This window comes from Podarcis filfolensis (assembly GCF_964270895.1).
Source record: "Podarcis filfolensis genome assembly, chromosome: 1".
NCBI classification, from domain to species: Eukaryota; Metazoa; Chordata; class Lepidosauria; order Squamata; family Lacertidae; genus Podarcis; species Podarcis filfolensis.
In genome coordinates, this window is record NC_139604.1 from 8,587,707 (window position 1) to 8,600,866 (window position 13,160).

The following is a 13,160-nucleotide window of genomic DNA, read 5'->3' on the forward strand; positions in this document are numbered from 1 at the left end:
CTGTCCCCAATGAGAGAAGAGCTCTTTAAAATACTTGGGCCACATGGGCCACTCAAAGTTAGACGCACAAATACCAAAGTCTTAAATTGTTCACACAGCGGCACACAAGCAGAAATCATTTTCCACTGTGATGGTTTCATAGTAAGATATATGATGCAATCTTTATTTGGAAACCCCCCCCCCCCCGGTTTCTCCTTTTAAATCTGCCACTCCACATCCTTTATGTAAATATACCGCATGAAAGAAGTGACAGAGATAATTAAATACTGGGGAGGCGAAGAATCCGTAAGAACGTTTCTAGGCCAAAGTCAAAGGCAGTGTGCCCCGTGACAATGTTGGCAGGAATTCACCTAGAGGATGTGATCTGTAACAGATAAGCCCCCCCCCCTCCCACTTTCTATTAAAGAAGCACAGAACAGGCATTAGACACGGTATTCATCATCTTTTGTATTCTAATAAAATCCTCACCAAAGAAATCATTCATTTCAATGGCTGAGGGAAAGAATGAGTATTTTATTGTTGTGATCTTTTTCATGGAGGTTTTGAAGAGCTCTTCCACATTTTGCGAGCACAAAGCTCACTTCTTTTGCTAACGTTTCGCTCTAGCCATTTTAGCGTCGCTTCAGAGTCCTTAAAAGTATCTTCAAACCTATGGAAGATTTGTTCGGATGGAGCTAGGAATGTCTGTCCTACAAATTAAGGACAAGTAGGTGGGTGTCTCTCTTCATTCGGAGCAGACGACGGGATACGCTGGGGTGTGCTGATCTTGTCTTTTTTTGCAAGTCAGGAAAGCTGGAGCCTGGAGCTTAGGTGAGAACTGTAATAATGCTGGTCCAATAACCATAGTTTATAGGACCACAAAGAGGCCTTGTGAATTAACAGGCCAGGATAAGGGCACCGAAATGAAACATGTGAAGGAGGAAGAGAATGTTGAGGGTGTTGGCACATTGTTCATTCACAGTTCAATAAACTATTGTAGCCTTATTAGACTTTACCGATTGGTGGGCTCTGCGTTGCTCCCGGATGGGAGGAAGGAAGTCAAATGACACCGAGGGTTGGTTCAGAGAAAGAGTTCTTTATTTCTGCTCTCTGGAGCAGCAGAAAGGCACTTGCGTGGTGAGTCCACAGCAAGTCCAAAGAAATGAGAGATTTCATGCAGTATATATATCCTCCAGGCACCCTCTTCCCCCCTTCCCCAGGAATCCAGGCACGGCAGCTTGTACATGCAGGTTGATATCACAGATGTTCCTGCTCCGGTACTCTTAACCATAAAAGGGTTTTCCTTCCTGTACTTCTGACCATAAAAGGGTATTCCTGTTCCTATACTCTTTATCTTGGAGCAAGAGGTCACCAACTCCAAGAACACACTCTGGTGTTGTTCCCGGACTAGGTCTGTGCATCAGAGTGTGGTAAGATAAGACCCAGACATGTCATCCCTACGCCACTGGAATAGCCAAGGTCATCCATTGCCGTGACTGATAAAGGAGAGAGCTTTGTTTATACAGCTGTGTTCTTGTTATGCATTTGCTCAACAGCTCAAGTTAATGCATTTTAGAAATGCTCCCTTGGAGAAAGAAGAAAAGGGGGGTTTTGGGTCCCGTTTCAAACTGAAACTTCACTATGGTATATTATTAGCTCAATATTATTATACCAGCAAAGGGCCATGAAATGCCAGTCTCCTATAAAGACCATTTCAGCCAGAGTCCAGTGTTGAAGGTACAGTGTTTCGCTAGCAGTGGACCCTGGTCAAGCACTCTTATATAACTTCTGTGACTTCATCCCAATGCTGGCGGGACTATAAGAAGGCCTTCATCATCATCATCATCATCATCATCATTTGAATTTATATACCACCCTATACCTGGAGGCCTCAGGACGGTTACAGAATAAAACCAAAATATAAAACCACAAAACACATCTTCAGAGGCAGCCCTACACATAATGCATTGCAGTAATCTAACCCTGAGGTTACCATACATATCATACATTTATGGTGGAAGTGCAACAAGCTTACTGGGTTTTGGTGATACAGGTTGATCACGATCTACCGGTCGATCGTGGGTGTGTCCCTGGTCAATCGGGTATTAAGGAAAGTGATTGCCTGTGTGATCTTTAATGATCCCCCCAAAAGCTCAACAACTCTGGGGCATCCCCCTCCCCCAAAAAGTTCAACACTTTGGTCACTTCTCATTCCTGGGAATGGGTAGATCACAGCCAGTTTTTTTTATACTGGGAGTAGATCACAGTCTCTTGGAAGTTGGACGTGTCTAGTTTAGAGGAACTGGTGGGTAGGGGGATTAATTCTTGACACGTAATTTCTTTTAGAAAACGGAACTGTGAAATCCCCATCAATCTACTTCAAATCACTCAGAGATCTACTAGCAGATCCTGATCTAACTTCTGCTCATCACTGGTTTACAAGACACCTCAAGGAGAGATTGCAAAGGCTGCAAGCAGAAGCTCACCAATACCATAGAGGCTACAGCTTGAACAAACGTCTCTACTTCTGAGTTCTCACTTCTAAAAAGGGTGAACTTAATGGACTCCCTGATCCTTATAAGATAGTCAGCATTTTGATCACTGTTTCTTCAAGAGAGTGGGCGAAGATTCCCAGTGCTGGATAAGTCATTTCCTGCAATTTCTAAGGATCTATACTGTCATTTTACAGAGCAGTCAATTCCCCTTTATAACTAAGAACAGTATTTCTAGTACAATATTACAGTGGGGGAAAAAAATGAATTTGCTTTAGTATTAACCTCTTTCCTGGATGCTATCCCAAGGCATTTCTGAAACTCATTTATTAGACTAGCTTCACACTCACATTCTCTCCTCTCGCTTATCACAAGCTATCTGTAAAGGGACTATCCTTACAAAAAATAATGATTTTATATGTTACAGTTTCACAGCCGAACTTCGGTTCACTTAAATTCAATGTATACCCTGAAGCAAACAACATTTGCAGCTCTAGGAAGGAGCAAAATGTATTTAAAGGAGGAAACGCATAAAATCAAGAGCAGCAAGGAAAAATTAAAGATATTTTATGAATTTCATGCTAAGAATGGGAAGCCCAGTCTTAAGGTTGGAAAGCATGTACATGAATGCCTGAATGCAGATAGATAAAAATCTCACATCTACAGATGTGCATATCCACCCGAACATCTGCACTCCCCTATTCATGTTGTTTCTAATGTTGTTGTTGTTGTTTAATCATTTAGTCGTGTCCGACTCTTCGTGACCCCATGGACCAGAGCACGCCAGGCACTCCTGTCTTCCACTGCCTCCCGCAGTTTGGTCAAACTCATGCTGGTAGCTTCAAGAACACCGTCCAACCATCTCGTCCTCCGTAGTCCCCTTCTCCTTGTGCCCTCCATCTTTCCCAACATCAGGGTCTTTTCCAGGGAGTCTTCTCTTCTCATGAGGTGGCCAAAGTATTGTAGCCTCAGCTTCAGGATCTGTCCTTCCAGTGAGCACTCAGGGCTGATTTCCTTCAGAATGGATAGGTTTGATCTTCTTGAAGTCCATGGGACTCTCAAGAGTCTCCAACAGCACCATAATTCAAAAGCATCAATTCAATTCAATGTACCTAATTCAAATTTTTATAGCAAAAACTAGTGCTGTGCAAGGTAGAATTCTGCCACAAAAAGCAAAAAATAAAATAAAAATCACCCTGAACTATTTTTAAAAAGATGAATAGAATTTTGACTTTTATTGCCTTTTTCTCCCCAAGGGCCTAAGCTCCCCCCCCCAAAAAAATGCTTGCTATGATAGTTTCTAGGGGGTTATTACACAATATATGTAGAGGACCAGGGAAGAAGTGAAGTTGACTTGCAATTTCTGTGTGTGTTACCTTCTGGAGATAGAATGGAAAGGCGAAATAGTGTATAGTCAAAGCCAGCTCTCTGACTTGCTTAGTGGGCTCTGCAAGGCTCTTCCGAGATCTCACAAGACCATCTGGCATCTAGTGAGAGCCTTCCAGAGCCCAGTAAACAAGTCTGAGAGCGTGAAGGCTCTTTCTGCGCTGTTTTTCTCCAGGTAAACTTGAAATGGCTTGGCAAATGTTAAAATGTGTGCATGTTGTGAGTCGACTGTATTAAAATTGTATTGAAGCACCAGTTTGTGTGTCTCTTCTCTGTCCTTGCCCTCCCACATTCAGCATGGTAGTCAATAGCGTCCAAACTGGAGGGGGTTGGGGTGTTTTCTTTTAATGGATTGGAGGTCAGGGTAGATCAGAACTCATAGATAAATGTGACCTCTTCCAATTCATACACTGCCTACAAAATCAATTGGAATAAATAAATAGATTCAAGCCCAAGAACCTGATTGTATTGTATGGGCAGGCAGAGGGGAAGAGGTATAATGCAACTAAACAATTGAAATGAAGACACAATTATCTAATGTAAAAACAGGAGTCCTTCAATAATCACTAAAGCTTTGTTCGTGTTCTTTAAAAGATTATCTCCATTTCAGAATGAATCCTGTTCTTTCAATATTGCCAATTATACGCTAAAAGGGAGGCAAAAGAAACCTCTCTTAAAAGTGTATACCATGGGTCGGAAAACTAAGGCCTGTGGGCTGGATCAGGCCCAATTGCCTTCTGGATCTGGCCTGCGGACGGTCCGGGAATCGCCGTGTAGCTCGCCAGTGCATGCGTTCTTTCCCTCTCCCTCACACAGTGCCTCCGCCGCCACCTCCTCCCTCCCAGCTTCTCCCCACCCTGCCTAGAGGAGGAAGGGGGCTGGACTTTGTTGGTGCCATTAGCAGCAGCCGCCATTTTAAGTAGCCCCTCTCCGGAGCCACTCATTGAGTTTTGTGGCTGAGAAGGAACTTGGACCTAAGTTTCTCCAATGCAGGTGCCACGCTTAATCAACAAAGCCACACTTGGGTTGTAAGCTCAGAGATCCAAATACATGTACCCCAAGGATTAACTTACAACCAAACAGTCTAGATTTCAAATTAAATTTTTGCTTCGAAGGAAATAACACCAACAGTAAAATCTAAAGTCCGGATGTTTAAAAAAGGCCCATTTTCTCATAGAAATGAACTGAACGGTTTTTCCCCTTTAAGGGAATGAAGGCAACTGAGTACTGCATATTCACCATGCATGCCAATTACTTGATTAATATATTTTCAATAACGCATATATCAGCCATACAGCAAACTGTCCTATTTAGAGGAGTACCAGGATATAAATGTACATAATTTGATGAAAAAGTGTTTCTTTCGGAGGGGGGTGTCTTTAGGAATTGACTTTAAAAAATAATGTCTATTTAGGAAAGTAAATATACTATTAAATAATTAGAAAGGGTTTGTTTATTTTTGGGTGTTTACATCTATTCAAATCTTACAAATCAAAACAATAGTGTAGAATACTAATTGCGTTGCAACATGGTGGAAAAACCCAGAAGCACTTTCTTTTATTGATTTGTTTAGCTCAGAAATAATTAAGTTTTATGCAACTGATATAACTCCTGCCAAGTCACACATTTTTGTCCACAATACTATTTTAATTATTCAATAAAAACATGGGGAAGTAGTTTTTAATTTCTCACATAAACGGAATATACTTTATTTCAATTCATAGGCTTGGTGAATTTATTTCTACAATCAAGAATTGTGTCTCTTTGTCGCTTTTCTGCTGGTTTATGGGCCCACCTGTGCTGCCCCTGGGGACTATGTAAAGCAGCACAGAAAGAATTCTAAATGGCAGAATGTTGTTATGGAGGCACCCTCGTGGCTTAGCAGTTTGCTGCATAAAACAGAGTTTGACTCCCTTAATGAAAACGTGAAAATTCAAGGAAGTCACTCTAAAAAAAATGTGAATATTTTCAATAACTGATTTTCTAAGGTACTTTCACTCTCTGCAGGTAACTTTTGTAGAAATAAAAAATAACAACGTGTGCCGTTCCTTTTAAACGATTATATCTACAACTACGTTTTCAAGGATGCAATGAGAAAGAAGATATAAGATTCAGAAACTTGCAATAATTCCACCCAGTACAGTGGTACCTCCGGTTAAGTACTTAATTTGTTCCGGATGTCCGTTCTTAACCTGAAACTGTTCTTAACCTGAAGCACTACTTTAGCTAATGGGGCCTCCTGCTGCTGCCCCGCCACTGGAGCATGATTTCTGTTCTCATCCTGGAGCAAAGTTCTTAACCTGAAGCACTATTTCTGCATTAGCGGAGTCTGTAACCTGAAGCGTATGTAACCTGAAGCGTATGTAACCTGAGGTACCACTGTATTTAAGAAAACAGAGGAACTCTTTCGTGAGGTAAGGGGGAAAGTATCTGTAAAAGATTCATAAACAGAAGGTACAATTGCCCGCCCCCCGCCCCCCCAGCTTCCTACAGGCTTGTATTACTTGTGTAGTTTTACAAAACTGCAGTGCAAACTGAAACATACAAAGAGCACGAATATTCACAACACGCAAGTAGTATGTCATGGACTGGTTGGATGCAAAGGAATGGTGGGAGAAACCACTAAGGGAAGAAGACTCAGAGCCTGGGGAGTTACGGTGGAACAACAATAGGTGGTCAGAGGCAGAAGACGGAAGAGAAGGTGCTGGAAGCTGAGGGGGTAACAGGGTTTAGTGAGCTGGGAGAGTCTGTGGAAGAGAGAAGTCCAGAATCAGACGGAGAAGCTGAAGCAGGGGAAGAGGGAGGCCAAGAGGTTGAGAGGAGGCAGGCTAGTGAAGAGTCATGGGTTCCCCTTCCCCTGCTGTGACAAGCTCCCCTGGTCTCCCAGAACAGGAAGAGACTTGAAGAAGAGAGATGTGCAAACACAGTCTCTGGGAGAAAAAAACCTGTAGAGGAGGGTACTAAGGCAGCTGTGGGGAGGCTTCAGTCTCAGAAACTGCTTCATAGGGGCAAAACCTACTGGAGATGAGTTACTGTGCCAATAATAATAATAATAATAATAATAATAATAATAATAATAATAATAATTTATTATTTATACCCCGCCAATATGGCTGGGTTTCCCCAGCCACTCTGGGCGGCTTCCAACAAAAGATTGAAAAAATCAGCCATTAAAAACTTCCCTAAACAGGGCTGCCTTCAGATGTCTTCTAAACGTCAGATAGTTGTTTATTTCTTTGACATCTGGTGGGAGGGCGTTCCACAGGGTGGGTGCCACTACCGAGAAGGCCCTCTGCCTGGTTCCCTGTAACTTGGCTTCTCACAGTGAGGGAACCGCCAGAAGGCCCTCGGTGCTGGACCTCAGTGTCTGGGAAGAATGATGGGGGTGGAGACGCTCCTTCAGGTATACTGCGCCGAGGCCGTTTAGGGCTTTAAAGGTCAGCACCAACACTTTGTATTGTGCTCTGAAACGTACTGGGAGCCAATATAGGTCTTTCAAGACTGGTGTTATATGGCCTCGGTGGCCACTCCCAGTCACCAGTCTAGCTGCCACATTCTGGATTAGTTGTAGTTTCCGGGTCACTTTCAAAGGTAGCCCCACGTAGAGAGTGTTGCAGTAGTCCAAGCGGGAGATAACCAGAGCATGCACCACTCTGGCGAGACATTCCACGGGCAGGTAGGGTCTCATCCTGCGTACCAGATGGAGCTGGTAGACAGCTGCCCTGGACACAGAATTGACCTGTACCTCCATGTTCAGCTGTGAGTCCAGAATGACTCCCAGGCTGCGCACCTGGTCCTTCAGGGGCACAGTTACCCCATTCAGGACCAGGGAGCCCTCCACACCAGCCCACCCCCTGTCCCCCCAAAATAGTACTTCTGAGTTGTCAGGATTCAACCTCAATCTGTTAGCCACATCTATCCTCCAACCTGACACACCTGAGATGCATTAGGCCTGACACGCTTGCATGGATCGTGTTTCTGCTCATAGAGAGTTAACACCAGCTTTCATGGTGTGATTTACTGCTGGCTCGCCTCTGATATAGTAACTAGGCAGGCCATAGCTTGGTAGCTGACTACGAACATATGTATGCAGAAAAGGTCCCAGGTTCTATCCCTGGCACTGAAAGAACTTGCAGGACTTTAGATGGTTGGGATCATGGGACAGCCGTGTGTGTGCACAGGTGTATTTGCAAAGAGGAAGAGGTACCATTCACCTTCTAATTTTGGGAGGTGCCTGCCGGTCAATGTGCACAATATTGAATTAGATGGGCCAATGATTTTGACTCAGCTTCCTTCGCAAACGCATTCTGAACAGATGTCTGAGAAGCTTCCGCAGCAGAAACAGAACATGTTGTAGAATTCTATGTAAGGATTTTGAATATTCATGGAGAAATTAGTTGTTGCCACACAACCTAAAAATAAAATTTTGGAGTTTTTCTTCCTTACGCATTTACAGAAGGTCAATTAAAATATTTCCATTATGGGACTCTATGGTGTCATTTTGAGAAGCCAATCCTCACTGCAAAGCATTCTGATTCATCGCATGCTTAAAAGATGACAGGGCTGAATAATCTATTATTGTCTCTTTTGCCAAGTCTATTATCACTGAAGTCTGGTTAGCTTCCTCCAACTCAGTGGGTTTAATTTTTAAAGAAACCGCTTATCTTATCCCACTTATCTCATCCTACCTTTATACACCATTGTTTCATAAGAATTTGGACAATTTGATAAGAGTAAAAGTAAAGGTAAAGGGACCCCTGACCATTAGGTCCAGTCGTGACCATTCTGTGGTTACGGCGCTCATCTCACTTTATTGGCCGAGGGAGCCAGCGTACAGCTTCCAGGTCATGTGGCCAGCATGACTAAGAACCAGAGCAGCGCACGGAAACGCCGTTTACCTTCCCACCAGAGTGGTACCTATTCATCTACTTGCACTTTGAGGTGCTTTCAAACTGCTAGGTTGGCAGGAGCAGGGACTGAGCAACGGGAGTTCACCCCGTCATGGGGATTTGAACCGCTGACCTTCTGATTGGCAAGTCCTAGGCTCTGTGGTTTAACCCACAGTGCCACCCGCGTCCCTTTTGATAAGAGTAGAGTGTAGGCTTCCAAAAGCAAAAACAGCATACTTCATTTTCAACCTAGTAGGTGTTAAGAACAAGCAACTCTTGATACATGTACTGGAAAAAATGTGCAGCAAATAGTTGAGAGGAGCCTGGTGTTCTCAAGTCAGGGGGTATTTGCAGTTGCTGCCAAGTCAGGAAAGCGAAAGAAGAAGCTTCATGTGAATGAAAGGAAGGTGACAGAGAGCCATATGCACACTTAATGGCTCTCCTGCAGCAATTCCTAGCATGGCTGACTTGTATCAGCCATCCAGCCTCCCCTGAATAAGCCACACTACAGAACTCCTTGTTAGAGGAAAAATCCATGATCATCATCAAGCTCTGGTGGCTTCTTGTTGGTCAGACAGATGATGGGGCAGAGTGTGGACCTTTTGATTGACCCAGCACAAAGATTCTTATGTTAAGTACACACACTGTTCTTGCGCACACAAACCTGGCAACTGGTTCTCATATTTACATTCAAAAGTATTGCTTAAATTAAAATAAAATAACCGATATTTTTCCCCATACCTTGTAAGCAGCACCTCCGTGGATGATGGATTTGATGAAGATCCCTAGGTCAGCCCCAGTCTCTCGAGATTTGTTGCCCTTTAAGCTCACACCAAGTCCGGCCGAACCCGAGTCATTCAGAGGGATCTCAAAGGTCAACTGCTCTGTGGTGTCAAGCGAAAGAGCGCTGCAGTAGGGTTCTCCTTTCTGTTAGACAAAGAAGCAGAACATCTGCATAAACAGACAGGAGTTAAATAAATGCCTACCTCTCAGGTGCCCTGTTCTGCATTTTGCATGTCAATGATTTGAGAGGCATACACTGAGGGAAAGGAGGCATATTATTTGATTCTCTTTTTTAAAAACATGGTCAATTGCAAATCATCATGAAAGAAATGCCCCCCCCCAATTGGATCAGAGGTTATTTATATTACAATACAAATATAATTAAAATTCTCCAAGTTTCCATAAGCAAAAGTGATATACAGAGAAGTATGGGTGGGTGTGAAGCCAAGGTATATTAATAATAATAATAATAATAATAATAATAATAATAATAATAATAATAATTTATTTATACCCTGCCCATCTGGCTGGGTTTCCCCGGCCACTCTGGGCGGCTTTCAACAAAATATTAAAATACAATAGTCTATTAAACATTAAAAGCTTCCCTAAACAGGGCCGCCTTCAGGTGTCTTCTAAAAGTCAAATAGTTGTTTATTTCCTTGACATCTGGTGGGAGGGTATTCCACAGGGTGGGTGCCACTACCAAGAAGGCCCTTTGCCTGGTTCCCTGTAACTTCACTTCTCACAGTGAGGGAACCGCCAGAAGGCCCTCAGAGCTGGACCTTAGTGTCCGGGCAGAACGATGGGGGTGGAGACGCTCCTTCAAGTATACTGGACCGAGGCAGTTTAGGGCTTTAAAGGTCAGCACCAACACTTTGTATCGTGCTTGGAAACGTACTGGGAGCCAATGTAGGTCTTTAAAGACCAGTGTTATGTGGTCTCAGCGGCCACTCCCAGTCTAGCTGCCGCATTCTGGATTAGTTGTAGTTTCCGGGTCACCTTCAAGGGTAGCCCCACGTACAGCACATTGCAGTAGTCCAAGCGGGACATAACTAGAGCATGCACCACTCTGGCGAGACAGTCCGTGGGCAGGTAGGGTCTCAGCCTGCGCACCAGATGGAGCTGATAAACAGCTGCCCTGGACACAGAATTGACCTGCGCCTCCATGGACAGCTGTGAGTCCAAAATGACTCCCAGGCTGCACACGTGGTCCTTCAGGGGCACAGTTACCCCATTCTGGACCAGGGAGTCCTCCACACCTGCCCGCCTCCTGTCCACCAAAAACAGTACTTCTGTCTTGTCAGGATTCAACCTCAATCTGTTAGCCGCCATCCATCCTCCAACCGCCTCCAGACACTCACACAGGACCTTCACTGTCTTCAATGGTTCTGATTTGAAAGAGAGGTAGAGCTGGGTATCATCCACATATTGATGAACATCCAACCCAAACCTCCTGATGATCTCTCCCAGCGGCTGCATGTAGATGTTAAAAAGCATGGCGGAGAGGACAGAACCCTGAGGCACCCCACAAGTGAGAGCTCATGGGTCTGAACACTCATCCCCTACCACCACTTTCTGAACATGGCCCAGGAGGAAGGAGCGGAACCACTGTATGAAAGTGCCCCCAGCTCCCAGCCCCTCTAGACGGTCCAGAAGGATGTTATGGTCAATGGTATCAAAAGCCGCTGAGAGATCCCCTAATCCAGACCCCAAAGGAACACCCACGTTTTCATCCCACCAATGTTATTCACAGCACTGCTTCTTCCATGGTTTTGTTTTTTTGTTTTTTTTACTGCTGCTCTTTCAGTTTCTTCATAGTCAGACTCACTCGTTGAGCCCAGATAACCAGGAAGATGCAAGCAGCATGACATCACAACATGACTTTTCCAAGCCCCCTCTCCCTTCCTGTCATTCCCGCACCACTCTGCTCAGGTGAAAGTTGCAAAGTTATAAAGCAGGTTACACATCTGATTGGAAGCCCTGGTGGTCTTAACGCCAATGTGAGGACTGTGAAATCAACTGGCAACTAATGCAATGTAAATGAAACAGTTTAGCCTATGTGATGCTGCCACAAGGAGAGTTCAGAGGTTAGCCCAGCAGTTCCTGTCCTCACGCTAAATGGGCAAACACGTTCACCTCTATTTGAAACAAAATAAGCAACAGAACAACTGCTCTACATGAACACTTCTACACATAATCTTTGACTTGGTCCTAGTCAAGAGTGCCAATCAGGATGCTCCCCCAAAATCTCTTTTGTGGACCACCACTGAAATTGATGAACTATGAAAGAAAGTAGTTTCCACCCCTAAAACCCTTGATCAGGTGCTCCCAAAATGCAATTAAAACCTACTATTTTTAGTCCTGTGGAAAACTAAAATAAATAATACACTTTTAATCTGGAAGCCTCCATATGGGGGAGGGGGGAGATATGAAAGGTCTACTGAACCTCAATTCCAATAAGTATCAAGAGCAAATATTTAATATATTTAATCATATGACAAAGTTAATGCATTTCATTTAATTGGAAAACATAAAAGTGGCCCGATGTTGACATTAATAATTTTTGTCTGATCTAGCTATCCATTTCCCTTGTTCTTTGTTAACTTTTCTGATATTTATTTTTAAATAAAAATAAAAGATGCTCGTGTGCAAGTCTGAGTCCTTCAGAACAGAACTGTCCAACTAGTACTATTGGGAAATGAATGTTACTTTGCAATCACTGAGTTATAAAAGCTCCCACTTTCAAGAAATAATAATAATCTAGTAAAGGAAATATTTTTGGGTTTCTGACATTATGATTTTGAAAAACTAACTCAGCTCTAGATCACTGCAGTTACTAGTAGTTTTGTACAAATAAAAACACAAGGCCAAATGGAAATCTGTTGAAAAGTAAATCAGAAAACACACATGCACTGTGGTTAGATCAGAGCCAACTGCTCATCGTTCTTCCCAGCTATAAAACCACCTTTAGATAGTTTACTGATCTGAAGTTGACAGAACTGGGTGCATTTTTATTAGACCGTATAAATATTCTGCATGTGGGCTGTGTCTAGCACTGCCTAGGTTTGAGCAGAACAGACTTACACCTTCCTCTCCTTCGCACTTTAGCCTTCTGTGCACCCTCAAAATCTGCTTGGGATAGCTGAGGATTTAATCTCTCTCTCTCTCTTCTTTCTTCATAACAGACTATCCTTCCCTTGGATTTCTTTCCAGTTCACTCATTTTTAGCCATCTAGTAGCCACATCTTCCAACTCTCCCACCTCTATCCAATTTATTTATAACATGTCTCAAGACAAGGACTGGGATGCAAATTCCTTCTTTCACATCTTACGCAAAGCCACTGAGGCTTCTTCCCTTTGAAAAGCAGAATACATGACACACAATATCGCAAACTCTTTTGCAAAGTTCTTTCCACTCAGCTATGGCATGCATGTGGCATGCTAACTCAAGTACAGTGGTACCTCGCAAGACGAATGCCTCGTAAGACGAAAAACTCGCAAGACAAAAGAGTTTTTCATTTTTTGAGTTGCTTCGCAAGACGAATTTCCCTATGGGCTTGCTTTGCAAGACGAAAACGTCTTGCAAGTTTGTTTCCTTTTTCTTAAAACCGTTAATACCCAGGGTGCATTG

General features: G+C 43.4%; 1 protein-coding gene across 2 annotated transcripts in view; it reads right to left on the bottom strand.

The window, feature by feature from the left end:
- Positions 1-13,160, bottom strand: part of PARD3B (par-3 family cell polarity regulator beta) — a 624,466-nt gene that overhangs the window by 386,448 nt on the left and 224,858 nt on the right. For both annotated transcript variants that reach the window (XM_083626664.1, XM_083626663.1), the window contains exon 11: positions 9,488-9,673. In XM_083626664.1, coding sequence (XP_083482790.1) covers positions 9,488-9,673 — 186 coding nt within the window. The remainder of the gene's footprint in view (positions 1-9,487; positions 9,674-13,160) is intronic.